The 17,189-nt window shown below is 48.4% G+C and overlaps 1 protein-coding gene across 4 annotated transcripts in view; it reads left to right on the forward strand.

Moving 5' to 3' along the window:
- LOC140420998 (group XIIA secretory phospholipase A2-like) overlaps window positions 1-17,189 on the forward strand; it is a 227,093-nt gene that overhangs the window by 19,468 nt on the left and 190,436 nt on the right. For all 4 annotated transcript variants that reach the window (XM_072505240.1, XM_072505237.1, XM_072505247.1 and 1 more), the window contains 2 exons: window positions 7,082-7,158; window positions 15,932-16,097. In XM_072505240.1, the coding sequence (XP_072361341.1) occupies window positions 7,144-7,158; window positions 15,932-16,097 (181 nt within the window). In that variant the 5' untranslated portion in view covers window positions 7,082-7,143. The remainder of the gene's footprint in view (window positions 1-7,081; window positions 7,159-15,931; window positions 16,098-17,189) is intronic.

Below are 17,189 nucleotides of genomic sequence, written 5' to 3' on the forward strand. Positions count from 1 at the left end.
CTTCCTGCCAGCGGGAAATTGGGAGGCTCCTAGACCGGAGGGCCAGCAGGACGGCCTTCCAGACCGTTCCATTCTCCCTTTCTACCTGCCCGTTCCCCCGGGGGTTGTAACTGGTCGTCCTGCTCGAGGCTATGCCCCTGCTGAGCAGGAATTGACGCAGTTCGTCACTCATAAAGGAGGACCCCCTGTCGCTATGGATATAGTCGGGGAAACCGAACAGTGTAAAAATGGTACCGAGGGCTTTAATGACCGTGGACGCTGTCATGTCGGGGCAGGGGATGGCGAAAGGGAAACTGGAGTATTCGTCAACGATGTTCAGGAAGTACGCGTTGCGATCGATGGAGGGGAGGGGGCCTTTGAAATCCAAACTGAGACGTTCAAAGGGTCGAGAGGCCTTAACCAGGTGCGCTCTATCTGGCCTGAAAGTGCGGTTTGCACTCAGCGCAGATCTGGCAGTTCCTGGCGACTGTTCGGACGTCCTCGGCGGAGTAAGGGAGGTTGCGGGCCTTAAGGAAGTGGTAGAAACGAGTGACCCCCGGGTGGCAGAGGTCCTCGTGGAGGGCTTGTAGACGGTCCACTTGTACATTGGCACATGTGCCGCGAGATAGGTCATCGGATGGCTCGTTCAGCTTTCCGGGACGATACAAGATCTCATAATTGAAGGTGGAGAGTTCGATCCTCCACCGCAAGATCTTGTCGTTCTTGATCTTGCCCCGCTGTGCATTATCGAACATGAAGGCAACCGACCGTTGGTCAGTGAGGAGAGTGAATCTCCTACCGGCCAGGTAATGCCTCCAGTGTCGCACAGCTTCCACTATTCCTTGTGCCTCCTTTTCCACTGAGGAGTGGCGGATTTCTGAAGCGTGGAGGGTTCGGGAGAAGAAGGCCACGGGTCTGCCTGCTTGGTTGAGGGTGGCCGCCAGAGCTACATCCGATGCGTCGCTCTCGACCTGGAAGGGGCGGGACTCGTCGATGGCGCGCATCGTGGCCTTTGCGATATCCGTTTTGATGCGGCTAAAGGCCTGGCATGCCTCTGTCGTCAGGGGAAAAGTAGTGGACTGGATTAGTGCACGGGCCTTGTCTGCGTACTGGGGGACCCACTGGGCGTAATAAGAAAAGAAGCCCAGGCAACGTTTCAGGGCTTTGGCACAGTGGGGGAGAGGGAACTCCATGAGGGGGCACATGCGTTCAGGGTCGGGGCCTATCACTCCATTACACACTACGTAGCCCAGGATGGCTTGACGATCGGTGCAGAACACAAATTTTTCTTTGTTGTAAGTGAGGTTCAGGGCGTGAGCGGTCTGGAGGAATTTTTGGAGGTTGGCGTCGTGGTCCTGCTGGTCGTGGCCGCAGATGGTGACGTTGTCGAGATACGGGAACGTGGCCCGTAAACCGTGCTGGTCAACCATTCAGTCCATCTCTCGTTGGAAAACCGAGACTCCGTTCGTGACGCCGAATGGAACCCTTAAAAAGTGGTATAACCGCCCGTCTGCTTCAAAGGCAGTATAGTTGCGGTCACCGGGACGGATGGGGAGCTGGTGGTAGGCGGACTTGAGGTCCACGGTGGAAAAGACCTTGTACTGTGCAATCCGATTGACCATGTCAGATATGCGGGAGAGAGGGTACGCATCTAGCTGAGTGTACCTGTTGATGGTCTGACTATAGTCGATGACCATCCTCTGTTTCTCCCCGGTCTTAACAACTACCACCTGGGCTCTCCACGGACTGTTGCTAGACTGGATGATGCCTTCCTTCAGCAGCCTCTGGACTTCGGACCGGATAAATGCTCGGTCCTGGGCGCTGTACCTTCTCCGTGTGGCGACGGGTTTGCAATCCGGTGCGAGGTTCGCAAACAAGGAAGGCGGTTCAACCTTGAGGGTCGCGAGGCTGCAGACAGTCCGTGGGGGTATAGGGCTGCCAAATTTAAATGTCAAACTCTGGAGGTTGCATTGGAAGTCCAACCCTAGGAGTGTGGGCGCACAGAGATGGGGGAGGACATACAGCCGGTAATTTCGGAACTCCCTCCCCTGCACCGTTAGGTTAGCGATGCAGAACCCCGTGATCTGAACGGAGTGGGATCCCGCCGCCAGGAAAATTTTCTGGGTGCTTGGCTGAATTACGAGGGAACAGCGCCTTACCGTGTCCGGATGAATGAAGCTCTCCATGCTCCCAGAGTCGATAAGACACGGCGTCTCGTAGCCATTCACTAGGACTGTAGTGGTTGCAGTCTGGAGCGTCCAGGGTCGCGACTGGTCGAGGGTCGTCGAAGCCAGACGTGGTTGTTGAAGTTGAGCATCGTAATCAGGCAGTATGTGGCCGTCTGTGTCGGGGTCCTTCAGCCAAGATGGCGGCGTCCACGGATCGAGCGCGGTCGGGGGTGGATAAAATGGCGCCGCCCATCTCTCCCTCGTGGCGTCCGGGGTCCAAAATGGCGGCGTCCGTTGGTCACACGTGGATCGCTGGGGGGGCAGGGTCTGTGGTCCCGTTTCTTCCCCGGAGATAGCGGCGACCCCGCGGGACTTGCACACCGTCGCGTAGTGGCCCTTCTTCCCACAGCTTTTGCAGGTAGCCGCGCGGGCCGGGCATCGCTGCCGAGGGTGTTTCGGCTGGCCGCAAAAATAGCAGCGGGGCCTCCCCGGTTGGTCTGATGTTTTGGCCGCGCAGGTTTGCGGGGGTGTCGGAGAGTCGACCACAGCGGCGGTCCACGGAGCCCAAAGGGCTGTAGTGCGGTCACGGGCGTAGGCGTTACGCGAGGCCACATCGAGGGATGCCGCCAGGGCCCGAGCTTCTGTAAGTCCCAGAGATTCTTTCTCCAGAAGCCTCTGGCGGATCTGGGAAGAGGCCAAACCTGCCACATACTCATCGCGGACCAGGAGCTCTGTGTGTTCATTTGCTGTTACCGCCGGGCAGTTGCAGTTTCGACCCAGGATCTGCAGGGCGTTATAAAACTCGTCCAGCGATTTATTTATTTATTCCTCCCCCCCCCCCCCCCCCCCCCCCCCCGGAAATTGCCGTCGTGTGGTGAGCTGGTAGCGAGCAAAAACCTGGTTGGCGGGCCGGATGTAAATACCCTTCAGCGCGGCGATGGCACCGGTGAAACCGTCCTCGTCCTCGATAAGGGAGTAGACGTCAGGACTCACCCTGGAATAGAGGACCTGCATCTTTTGTTCATCAGTCGGTGTGCCGGGGGCCGTTCGGAGGTAGTCCTCAAAGCATACCATCCAGTGTTTGAAGATAGAGGCCGAGTTAGCTGCTTAGGATTCGATGCGCAGGCACTCCGAGGTGATTCGGAGCTCCATGTTCCCACGTCGTTTTCTTCAATTTAAATTCTGCTTAATAAATTGTAGCACCGTCAATATGACGCGAGGCAGGTTGTAGCACCGTCAATATGACGCGAGGCAGGTTGAGGTAATGTCAATTGAAGGCTTTATTAAGCAGAACTTTATCCCCAGCAGCGTGGTTACAGAATGCAGCTGCTGAGGGAAATGGAGGGAAAAGCTGGGTTCTTATACCGGCATTTCTGGGTGGAGTTCAGTAGGTGGCAGATCCTATCAGGACCTGGCATCCCTCCACCAATAGCCTGTCGACACGGTGTACCGTATTACCCCTAATACATACCACCACACTAGTCACCCTCATTGACCCTGGCTAGAGGGGAGAAAGCAGTCAGAGTTCCTACTCCTAATCACTGTGTCCATGTCCTTTTGAGCTGTTGAAAAGTAATTTAAGGGCGGCACATGGCGCAGTGGTTAGCATTGCTGCCTACGGCACTGAGGACCCGGATTCGAATCCTGGCTCTGGATCACTGTCCGTGTGGAGTTTGCCCATTCTCTCCGTGTCTGTATGGGTTACATCCCCACAACCCAAAGATGTGCAGTTTGGGCGGATTGGATGTGCTAAATTGCCCCTAAATTGGAAAAAGAAATAATTGGGTACTCTAAATTTATTTTTAAAAACTTTGAGTTGAGAAGTAACATTTTCCCCAGAATTTTGGCAAATGGAATTTTCCAGGCCTTGTGAAAACCCAGTTTTATACTCTAAAGTTCTGTTGTTGCCACATGCAGTACTCTACAATTTACACCAATATATTTGGGTGTAAGCAAATGGTTTCTTTTTAATTCTTGGGTTGCATTATTCAATGCGAAACCATGAAGCAGTATTATCAATCACTAATTGTAAATGTCGGATTATGCTCTCCTAAACCACCCCCTGCTGTGTTTCAGAAATATTTTAATCCACAGTACTGAGAAGGATTTTGGAGAATATGACAGGCAGGAATAGACCGTCTTTTTGAGAACACCATTTAAACAACTGCTTTCCACATGGCTTTTGGTTTTAGTGGAGACAAAAATGTAACATACGTTATTAATATTCCTACATACTTCCCTTTCAAGTACATGTCCAATTGGGTTTTGAAAATTCCTAATTCCTATCTGATTCAATCATCCTTTCAGGCAGTGTGTTCCAGATACTAACCCTATGGAAAATGAATTCTCCTCATTTACCCACTAATTCATTTTCCCAATCCACTTGCTGAAGGAAACAGTTTCTTCTCCTTAACTATCATATTTTAGATATCTCTAGTAGACCTCCTCTTCTCGAAGAGCAATCCAGCATCTCTAATCTGTACACATGACCAAAGTTCCTCATCACTGCTATTATCCTAATAAACCTTCTCCATACCATCTCCAGGCCTTGGTGTCCTCCTTAAATTGCAGTGTCCAGAATTGGCCACTATACCAGTTGAGGCCTAATCAGTGATGTGCAACGATTTATACTTTTTTTTGTAATGGATGCTCTATTTACAAATTCCCAAATCCCATTACTTTCTTAAACCCCCCTTCTCAATTTGCTCTGTCACCTTCAAAGATTTGTGAATAATTGCCTCCAGGTTACTCCGCTCTTGCACCAACGCAAATCGGTCATACCCTTCTCCCAAGGGTATCACTTATTCTGCATTAAAATTGCATGTGCCATTTCTCTACAGGTTTTGCAAGCTTGTTCATCTGAAGGCTCATAAAATAGAATCCCTACAAGGCCTTGCACACTTTTCACTATGTTTCCAAGTTTTGTATGATCTGCAAACTTCAAAATTGTACTCCCTATGCCCAAGTCCAGACCATATTTATATATAACAAACAAAACCTTGGTCCTAATACCAACACATAGAAATAGAAACATAGAAAATAGGTGCAGGAGGAGGCCATTCAGCTCTTCGAATCTGCTCCGCCATTCATTATGATCATGGCTGATCATCCAGCTCAATAGCCTATTTCCCTTGACCTCATGTACTATACCTAACTGCTTTTTGAAAACATACAATGTTTTGGCCTCAACTACCTCTGTGGTAATGAATTCCACAGGCTCACCACTCTCTGGGTTTAAGACATTTCTCATCATTTCTGTCCTAAAATGGTCTACCCCATATCCTCCGATTGTGACCCCTGGTTCTGGACACCCCCCACCATTGGGAACATTCTTCTTGCATCTACCCTGTCTAGTCCTGTTAGGATTTTATCTCATTCTATGAGACAACCCCCCGCCCGCCCCAATTCCTCTGAGCTCCAGCGAATGCAATCCTTTTTAAAAAAAAAAATTAAAAAAAAAATTTGAGTACCCAATACAATTTTTCCAATTAAGGGGCAATTTAGCGTGGCCAATCCACCTACCTTGCACATATTTGGGTTGTGGGGGAGAAACCCACGCAAACACTGGGAGAATGTGCAAACTCCACACGGGCAGTGAACCAGATCCGGGATCGAACCTGAGAACTCGGCGCCATGAGGCAGCAGTGCTATCCACTGCACCACCGTGCTGCCCCTGTGAATACAATCCTAACCAATCCCCGACTCAATTGCTCTTCATGCGTCTGTCCTGCCATCCCATGAATCAGTCTGGTCAGTCTGTGTTACCATGGGGATAAATGATTCTGGGTTGAGTCTGGTTTGGAATTCTGGATGTTTCTCACAAAATGCAGGCAGTTAGCTTGGAAGCAGTCAGCTGTGGGACCAGGCGCTGTGAACTAGCTGTGGGACAAGAACCTTTGAGGCCCATGAGGAAACCAGGGCCTCTACTTATCATGTCTTAATCAATCCCTTTATCCTCCTTTGCTGAATTCGAAACTGCGCCCAACCCTCAGACCTGTTTTTTTTCTTGACCAATTTGTATGCTTCTTCCTTGGATCCAATATTATCTCCCATTTCCCTTGTAAGCCATGGTGTGACCACCTTTCCTGTTTTATGTTTGTGCCAGGGGTCAGATGAGGGTCTCGCGCCATACCACACTGCTTCAATTATTTACCAAGTCACCTGTCCCTTCAATGCCTTGGGAGCTTCTGTTTCCTGAATAAGTTTGTCGCACTTTGTCAGGTGCATTTTGAAAGTCTACACATAGAGTATCGACTGTACAAGCCTTGGCAGGCATTTCTGTCTTCAACTCAATTCTAGAAACAATTTGCTTTTTAATGAACTGGTGCTGACTGTTCCTTATTAGCCCATGCTTCTCTAAGTGAGACTTAATTTTGTCCTTGACAATGACCATTAGTAATTTTTCCATCATTAGTGACAAGTTACCAGTTTTATCACTTCTTTTTTTGAACAGGGGTGTAACATTTGCAATCCTTTGGTCCCATTCCTATAATCCAGGCATTATAGCTGTGTGGTAAACCACTGTATTGTATTATACCTGCTCAGGCTCGGGTATAAAGGTGGCCAACCTCCGGCCCTGCCTTCAGTCTGGGGCCGGCTGCCAGCAGGTATCTTTAAGCTAATTAAATTGATGTACCATCAATAACGACAGAAGACGAGTTGAGAGTGAAACTGTGGCTTTAATTAGCCTAGAAGATACTTGCTGGCAGCCGGCCCCAGACTGAAGGCAGGGTCGGAGGTTGGCCACCTTTATACCTGAGCCCGAAGGGAGGAGCCATCAGGCGGAGCCAGAAGGGGCAAGCCCGGGCATGTTACATACAGCAGGTATAATACAATACAGTGGTTTACCACAAGCAGTCAACAAGGAAAGGCAATGGGGGCTGCTGTTGGCTGGAAGGGAATTAAATGTATTCAACTTTTATTTTACCTTGCAGGATCCAAGCCAGTTCCTCGTTCCAATTATAAACCTCCACCACCCAATGGATGTGGCTCTCCCATGTTTGGAGTTCATGTAAGGAATACTTAGTCTGTCGAACATTTGTATCTTGTGTCTTTTAAAACTCAGCAATATTGAATGAAATACTGCAGCAGCTTTACTAATAAACAATATAAATTGGGTGAACAATGTTTCCTTTAATTATTCCCATGACCGGCAAGAGTGTTGGTTGCATAGCTGCAAAGTCAGTAGACTGAACACTTGAAATTTAAAGATCAGTGCAGTATTTAATTTCCTAAAAGTCACATGCAATTTTCCCTTTAACCCCTCTTGCTCAGTCATCAATTATTACACATGCTAAATAGAGGAAGTGTTTTTTTTCTCCCGTACTTGATTTAAAGAAAAGGAAATAATAAATGTGTCTTTTAGATGAGAAAGCTGGGAATAAAAGTAAATTAATTTGAGGTTTCCATCTTACCAGTGGTTTTAATACATACTGCAGCATTGTGCCATCATGAAAGTGGATTTTCCTGTTCATTCTTTGACTAATTGAAAATATATTTACCGTGAACCAACACAACTTCATTGCCAGTTTTTTGTTTAACCAATTGCTGAAAGCATGTTTCTCCATGTTTTTGTTACATCCGGCTAATCCTGTTGAATAGCTGGCTCAAGGCTTAGCCCCTGTGCTGTCACATTCTCTGTACTTCACTCCACTGCTCCCTGTTTCCGTGTGCATCAAAGTTAAAGTTCTTGTGCTCCTGTATGAACTCTTCCATGGGTGTTTCCTCGAGTTATATGTCCCATTGCATTCACCGTGGTCACCCAGCTCTAGCCCTTGGTATTTGTGGTGTTGGGTGTTCTAACACACAGAAGAGCCAACACAGTTGCATATGGTACAACACTTGTTTATTTAAACTCACTATTTACAACCTGGTCTTTGCACTCTGCACGTGGGGGGCTCCCTGCTTGTGGTGTTTCAACAGCTCTTTCATGCTTCCTTCTCCCCAGACCTACTGACCTCCAGGTGTCGTGCTCGTGCTTTTTATGTGGTTGGTGTTCTTGTCTGTGATTGGTTGTGGTGTTGTGTACTCTGATTTGCCTGTTAGTGTGTCCATCATGATGTGTGTGTTTGAATATCATGACATCCCCCCTTTTTACAAAGATATGTGCCTACGTGGTAATAAATATGATCGTGACGTGAGTGCATCTAAGAGTGTGTGTGTGTCGTGTGCAGCATGTGTCTATGACGGAACTATGTACATGGGGCGATGTCGAGTGCGTCACATGAATCCAGTTGTACCATAACATAACAGAAATGCGAACGAGAGAAGAAGAAAAAAAATTTTGAACAGTTGTCCAGTCAGACGACATCTGGAACGATAAACAACAACAGGTTATCATGTAAAATTGTCCAACTTATTAAACATATGAACTGTATTATAAGTCCATTCTAATGGGTTTGCGACGAATTCGGGTTGACCGCCTTAAAGGTGGATCAAGAACCACCGGCTGCTGTGCAGGCATGGCCATGGGTGGCGATGGAAAGGGCGTGATGTGCGGCAGCTCCACAAAGTCATCCTCGGAAGCCTGTTGAGGATCTGGCGTGTTGTGTGGCTGTGAACGTGGAAGTCGGCGCAGGGCGCGCCGATTGCGGCGACGCACGGAACCATCCGGCATGCGAACCAGGAACGAGCGGGGAGCCACTTGTCGGAGGACTTCGGCCGGTGCTGACCAGCCACCATACGGTTGATGGACGCGTACTTTGTCTCCGGAGGACAGGGGGGGCAGGTCCGTCGCTCGTGTGTCGTACCGACCTTTCTGGCGATCACGCTGCAGTTGCATGTCCCGAAGAACCGCCTCATGGTCTGTTGTCGGTGCCAGGACGGAAGGTACCGTCGTCCTGAGGGAGCGACCCATTAGTAGCTGCGCTGGCGAGAGGCCCGTGGATAACGGGGCCGATCGATAGGCCAGCAAGGCAAGGTTAAAGTCCGATCCGGCATCAGCCGCCTTGCACAGGAGCCGCTTTGCGATGTGGACACCCTTTTCAGCCTTCCCGTTCGATTGTGGATGCAGAGGGCTGGATGTCACATGAGTGAAACCATATGCTGCGGCAAAGGACGACCATTCACGGCTGGCAAAACAAGGTCCATTGTCTGACATGACAGTCCTTGGAATGCCATGGCGAGCAAACGTTTCCTTGCAGGCCCCAATGACTGCGGACGACGTCAGATCATGGAGAGGCATGACTTCCGGGTAGTTTGAGAAGTAGTCTATAATAACAATGTAATCTCTGCCGAGCGCGTGAAATAGGTCAACACCCACCTTCGCCCAGGGGGACGTCACCATCTCGTGTGGTAGAAGTGTTTCCGGAGGTTGCGCCGGCTGAAACCTCTGACAGGTTGTGCAGTTGAGCACCATGTTGGCTATGTCTTCATTAATACCCGGCCAATATACCGCCGCCCGGGCCCTTCGTCTGCATTTTTCGACACCCAAGTGGCCTTCGTGTAGTTGACGAAGAATCATCTGGCGCACACTGTGTGGAATGACGATCCTATGCGATTTCATAAGGACCCCGTCTATATTGGTGAGATCATCTCGCACATTGTAAAACTGGGGGCACTGCCCTTTTAGCCACCCTTCCGTCATGTGGCGCATCACTCGCTGCAGCAGAGGGTCAGTCGCCGTCTCTGCGCGTATGTGGGCCAGACAAGGATCATCAGCTGGCATATTTGCTGCTGTCAGAGTCACGTGTGCCTCAATTTGACGCACGAACCCCTCCGCATCTGGTGGTGTGCTCACTGCTCGGGAAAGAGTGTCCGCCACTATGAGTTCCTTCCCCGGAGTGTAGATCAGTTCAAAATCGTACCTCCTGAGTTTGAGTAAGATGCGCTGGAGGCGAGGAGTCATGTCGTTCAGGTCTTTGTTAATGATGTTGACCAGGGGGCGGTGGTCAGTTTCGACCGTGAATCGTGGCAGGCCATACACATAGTCGTGGAACTTGTCCAGTCCAGTTAACAAGCCCAGGCATTCTTTTTCGATTTGCGCGTAGCGCTGTTCGGTAGGGGTCATGGCTCGTGAGGCATACGCAACCGGGGCCCATGATGACGTGCTGTCTTTTTGCAGGAGTACCGCTCCAATACCAGATTGGCTGGCGTCTGTTGAGATCTTTGTAGGGCGAGTCGCGTCAAAGAAGGCCAGCACTGGTGCCGTGACCAGTTTGTGCTTGAGCTCCTCCCATTCCTGCTGATGCGACTGGTGCCAGTTGAATTCCGTCGATTTTTTTACGAGATGGCGCATGTTTGTTGTATGAGAAGCCAGGTTGGGAATGAACTTCCCAAGGAAGTTGACCATGCCCAGGAATCTTAAGACAGCCTTCTTGTCAGCCGGTCGTGGCATGGCTGTGATGGCGCTAACCTTGTCTGCATCGGGACGGACCCCGGACCTTGAGATGTGGTCCCCGAGGAATTTCAGCTCCGTCTGGCCGAAAGCACACTTCGCACGGTTGAGACGCAGGCCATTTTGCCGTATGCGGGTGAAGACACGTCGAAGACGATGCATGTGTTCCTGCGGAGTGGTGGACCAAATGATGATATCGTCCACATATACACGTACCCCTTCGATGCCTTCCATCATCTGCTCCATAATGCGGTGGAATACTTCAGATGCCGAAATGATGCCGAATGGCATCCGGTTGTAGCAGAATCTGCCGAAAGGGGTGTTGAATGTGCATAGTCTTCGGCTGGCCGGGTCCAGTTGGATCTGCCAGAATCCTTTGGACGCATCCAATTTAGTGAATATGTTGGCTCGCGCCATCTCGCTGGTGAGGTCTTCTCGTTTTGGGATGGGATAGTGTTCCCGCATGATGTTGTTGTTCAGATCTTTTGGATCTATACATATACGGAGCTCGCCAGAGGGCTTCTTTACACAGACCATGGAGCTGACCCATGGCGTGGGCTCCGTGACCTTGGATAGGACCCCTTGGTCCTGAAGAATCTGCAGTTGTGCCTTGAGGCGGTCTTTGAGAGGCGCAGGAACCCTGCGAGGTGCGTGAACGACAGGGATGGCGTCCGGTCTGAGTCGAATCTTGTACGTGTGTGGCAATGTCCCCATGCCTTCAAAAACCTCCTGGTTGTGAGCGAGGAGGGAATGGAGATTCGCGTGGAACTCAGCATCCGGGAAGTCGGATATCTCATCTGGAGAGAGAGACATGATGCGCTGTACCAGGTGAAGGACCTTACACGCTTGTGCGCCCAGTAACGAGTCCTTTGATGAGCCCACAACTTCGAAGGGGAGTGTGGCCGTGTACCCCTTGTGAGTCACCTGTAGCTGGCAAGATCCTACGGACGGGATAACGTTCCCGTTATAGTCAACCATCTGAAGCCGGGATGGTGTGATGAGTGGTTTGACCTTCATGGCCTGGACTGCAGAGTAAGCAATCAGGTTGGCGGATGCGCCGGTGTCCAGACGGAAGGCGACGCGCGATCGGTTGACCGTCAGGGTGGCACACCACTCATCGTCTGGATTGATGGCATTGACCTTGTTGACATCAATGACGGCAACTCTGAAGTCATCCTGGTCATCTGCATCACTTAACTGGAAGTCTTGATGCGTGGGCTGGACGGTCCTGACTCGTGTGCGAGGTTGTCGAGGATGCGCCGGATCCATGGGTTGAGCCGCACGACAGCGGGCTGCGTAGTGGCCTATCATGGCACATCTGTTGCACTGTTGGTATTTTGCAGGACATTGCCCTTTTAAGTGTAGACCTCCACACTTGCTGCACGTCATGACGTCACGGCGTTCGTTGCGCCACTGCGCATGCGCAGTGCGATATTGCGGTGGGCGCGCCTGCGCAGTGCGTCCCTCGTTGTGGCCGTTATTCTTGGCGCGCACCTGCGCGGGAGACCGCGAAAAGCGCGGGAAGCGGCCGCTGTCGTCCGGGCCGTGGGGCGGGAAGAAATCGACGGCCTGGATGCGTTCAACGTCGTGGGCGGCCTGGCTTGCCGATTCGACGGCTGGGGACCCCCTCCGTGCCAACTCGGACGCCTGGAATCGGGCAAAACGGCAGGCAGCATTCTCATGGAGGACACAGGCTTCCACAGCAGACGCTAAGGTGAGGCTCTTTATTTTAAGAAGCTGCTGGCGTAGGCCACTGGAGGCAACGCCAAAAACAATCTGGTCCCTGATCATGGACTCTGTGGTGGTGCCGTAACCGCAGGACTGCGCTAGAATCCGGAGGTGCGTCAAAAAGGGTTGAAAAAGCTCCTCCTTACCTTGCAGGCGTTGCTGAAAGATGTATCTTTCGAAAGTTTCGTTTACTTCAGTTTGAAAGTGCTGGTCCATTTTGAGGATGACCGTGTCATATTTGGCCTGGTTTTCGCCTTCCTCGAACACCAGTGAATTAAAGACATCATTTGGGTGGGGGCCTGCGTAGAAGAGGAGCATTGCAATCTTCGAATCATCCGAGACATTCTGTTTTTCGGTGGCACGGATGTACAGGTCAAATCGCTGCCTGTAGAGCTTCCAGTTGGTGCCTAGGTTCCCCGTGACTTGCATCGGCTGCGGTTTGCCGGTGTGGTCCATGTCCAGAATGGCAGGTTGGTAGGCAGGTATCGATCCACTCCTGTACCATGTGGTGTTGGGTGTTCTAACACACAGAAGAGCCAACACAGTTGCATATGGTACAACACTTGTTTATTTAAACTCACTATTTACAACCTGGTCTTTGCACTCTGCACGTGGGGGGCTCCCTGCTTGTGGTGTTTCAACAGCTCTTTCATGCTTCCTTCTCCCCAGACCTACTGACCTCCAGGTGTCGTGCTCGTGCTTTTTATGTGGTTGGTGTTCTTGTCTGTGATTGGTTGTGGTGTTGTGTACTCTGATTTGCCTGTTAGTGTGTCCATCATGATGTGTGTGTTTGAATATCATGACAGTATTCTCTAATATTACCTCTTTCATCAGTCCATGTTCGTTATTTCATGACATTTCTGTTATCTCTCCCCTTCTCTTTGATCCCTTACTAAATCTCCTTGCCTACAATTTTCTTGGCCATTAAAAACCTCCTCAAATTTATCCCACAATTGTTATGGTGCAGAAGGAAACCATTTGACCCTTGTGTCTGCACAGTTCTCTGAATTAGCATTATGCTGTGGTGTCAATCCCTCTGCATTTTCCCTGTATCCCTGCACATTGTTTCTGTTCAAATATTCATCTAAAGCCCTCTCGAATGCCTCAATAGAACCTGCCTCCTCCACACTTCCAGGCATTGTGTTCCAGACCCGAACCACTCGCTGTGTGATAGTGCTTTTTTGCACATCAAATTTGCTTCTTCTGCAAATCACTTTACATCTGATCCCACTCATTCATGATCCTTTTATAAGTGGGAAGCTTCTCCCGATCTACTCTGTCCAGCCCCTTCATGATTTTAGAACAACTCTTATCAAATCTCCACTTTGCTGCCTTCTCTCCAAGGAGAACAGTACCAACCTGTCCAATTTATCCTCATAACTGAAGTTTCTCATCCCTGGAGCCATTTTTCTAATTCTCTTCTGCACTCTCTCCAATGCGTTCACGTCCTTCCAAAAGTATGGCACCCAGAACTATGCACAATACTCCAGCTGAGGTCTAACTAGTATCCTATACAAATTCAGCATAACTTCCATGTTCTTGTACTCTATGCCCCTATTAATACAGCCTAAGATACTATATACTTTATTAACTACTCTTTAAACCTGCCCTGCTGCCTTTAATGACTTCTGCACACCCAATAAGAGTTGTACCCATTTTATTTTGTCCTGCAATGTTCTTCGTACCAAAATGAATTACCTCTTGCCTCTCTGCATTGAATTTCATCTGCCACTTATCGGCCAACTCCACCAAAATATCCATTAATCATTACTCGCTGTTCCCTATTACTCAGCAGTTGTGTACCCATGTTGCTACTGTCTATTTTATTCAATGAGCTATTCTTACAAATCTTTGTGCTGTTAGTCAAATTTCCTAAATTTTCTACTACTCCTGTCATGTTTTGTTGAACATGCTACATCATAAATACAGGTTATTGTAAGGGACGTTCAAAAACCTGACTCTCATGATATTCAGATAAACATCATGGTGCAAACACACACACACACTGATGGACAGATCAACGGACCAATCAACACACACGCAACATCACAGCCAATCACAAGCAAGGGCACACGCACTATAAAACGGGGAACACCACAGTTCCCGCTCGTTCCAGCAGGAGACAGCTCAGGGCACAGAGCTCACAGCGTGCCACTCAGACATTCACCATGTGCTGAGTGCCTCTCCAAGATAGTGTTAGGGCTGGGTCCACAGGTTAAAGGGTAATGAACGAACCACAGTAACCAGTTTACAGATGTTGTTATTGATAGTAATAAAACAGAGTTGTACCATCTGCAACCGTGTTGGTTCGTCAGTGTAGCAGAGCACCCAACACGACACTGACCACATTTTCTGACAAACTTCTCCCTCACAGGAAACGATAGATATTGGAGGAAGAAGGCAATTCAGCTGGTTACAAAATGTTTAGATGGAAAGACCGCCAACTTGATTTATTTTGGGTGGTGAGGGTGTAGAAAGGGGGCATGGAGAGGAGGAATGAAGCCCTGGTATGGGAAGGGGAAGAGAAATTTCTTAAAGTTATGCTGTGAGCAAAGAAGATCAATTAAAGGTTCACACAAAATAATGTCTGACATTTCAATGATTAAAATATTAAGCAAGGTTCCTGTTTTTTTAAAAAAAAAAATAAAAAAATCAGAATGTCCCAGATTTCTGTTGACTTTGCTACAAGTGAACTTTGAGCTTGTGGAGCAAGAAGTGGGTTCTGAAAAGCCAGGAATCTAGTTTCTGATTACTGTTTAGTAACTTTTGCTTGAAAATGGGGAGATGAAATTTGGTAATGAGGTCAGCTGTCATCACTCCCTGTTTGTATAACCCACGGGGCTCACACATAAAGAATTAGTGCTTGGGCAACATGCTGAATGATTGTTGGTGGCGATAGAACCAGATTCAGATCCTAACAAGAGGCTGCACTGAGGAGAAGCGGGGAGAAAATTCCCACATCTGTCTATCTACATCTCCCTCTGCCCCCCTGTATGGTCCATATGCTTATTGTTTCTTATTGGTCACATTTTGTGATCATGCTTCCGATCCTTTTCCAGAAAATAGATTTATCTGTGGCAGCCATATAGCATGTTATGAAGGCTCTGGATTTAGTTTTATTCTACTAATTCGGTTTTACATCGCGCTGCAAGTTCACCATCCTGGGGCTGCTAATGCTAACATTAGACTGTTGCTCTCGCTTTCTGTGGTGTCTTTGTAGTTCTTGGCTCCAGGGATTCAATATAAATTTACACAAAGGCTGAGAAACCTGTCCTGCTTCTCTCCTGCTAGTCTGTTAGCCCAGCTAAGTTAATATCTCCCTCCCTCCCAGGACAGATTCTTGGCCTCTGCCTTCTGTTCCTACCCAGAGTGCTTTGCTTTGGCTTTCAAACCAGTTTTGTACTCAAACAAAATGCTCTGGCTCCACTTCTTGGTCATGTGGGCATTCTGTCCATGCCAGACCTGAGAATGGAGCACAAGTGAAGAGGCTTGAGGCGCTAAAGGCAACACCAGTTAAATAAATAAAAAAGATTATATCTAAATCTGTCTCTGCTATCTTTTTATTTCACAACAGCTGCCCATGTCTGCTGCTTTTAACCATCAGGCATTGCCTATGATCTGATTTAATGAGGGCCAACACTCTATCTTTCGTGTTGACTGCAGATTTTATCATGAGATTCCTGCCCACTCACATTTATGTCTCTTTTTTTTTAATAAATAGCTGGATGTGGGAATCCCTTCTATGACAAAATGCTGCAATCAGCATGATCGTTGTTATGATACTTGTGGTAATGCTAAACAGGACTGTGATGGAGTGTTTCAGTACTGCCTGTCCACAATCTGCAGAAATGTACAGAGAACATTAGGAATGGATTCAACTGTGCAAGGTAAGTGCAGTTAAATAGTTTGATGTCTACTGCTCCCAGGTTGAATGTGGTTACTGCTTATGTTGTGTTTGCACCATTCATGAGATATAGCTACAAAGGGATGCAAATACTTTGGTGCTGTACATTGAAGCATCAACTGCATTTTCTGTTAAACTTCAGCAGACAGAAACCTAGTCTTCTCTACAGAGCTTTATTCACATTGACATAGAACTCCTGTATTCTCACCTGTTTCCCCTTTTATATACACCCAGTGAAGTGCTTACCAATTGAACTGACTGATTTAAACACTTCTTGACAGTTTCCTATCCTGTTATCTGACATTCCCCTCTTTCCATCATTGGTAATTTCCTGGCTTGAGCTGGGACTCGTACTGCACTTTATATTTATATATCAGCCCATGAGGATTGATGTCCAACGTGATTTCAGGTTTTCTGCTACTTTATCTGGCAATCCTATACACACTGTTCAATTTATAATGGGAAGAATTTCCTGTTGGCCCCAAATATACCCTTTTAGCCTTGAGCATGTTTCCTCCAGCTGCCTTCTAATCAGCCTGTGACGTTTCTCTGCATTGATTGGAACAATTTGCTTATTTCTTGCAAAATAGAACTGAAAAGGGTGGCCTAACCAGCCACTTAGTCTTTCCCAACCAAGACACCCAACATGACAGTTTTGTGTTGTAACACAAAATTGAAAATACATTATTGGGTAGGCAATCCTTCTGTCAAATCTTTACATCTGAGGAGGGTTTTCCAGCCACCCGGGCTGTTTTGCTTTTTAAACAAATGAAAAGATCACCAGCCAGATTCTTCGGAATCTGTTGGGATTCTATTTTCCTGCTGGCAGCGCACCCCGTCTGCAGGTTTCTCAGCGGTTTGGGTTGGCTTCAATGGGAAATTCCATTGACCAGCAACAGGAAGAGAGAATGCCGCCACCACCAAATGGCACGCTATCGAGAAACACGTGGCTGGGGGACCGGAGAATCCAGCCCCATGTTACTAATTTCTTGGGCTCAATGGTATCTAACATTCTCCTCTTAAGTCATAAAAATAAATTTGGATTTATATGGACCATTTCATATCCTCAAGCCAA

The sequence above is a fragment of the Scyliorhinus torazame genome, chromosome 5 (assembly GCF_047496885.1).
Source record: "Scyliorhinus torazame isolate Kashiwa2021f chromosome 5, sScyTor2.1, whole genome shotgun sequence".
Classification (NCBI taxonomy): domain Eukaryota; kingdom Metazoa; phylum Chordata; class Chondrichthyes; order Carcharhiniformes; family Scyliorhinidae; genus Scyliorhinus; species Scyliorhinus torazame.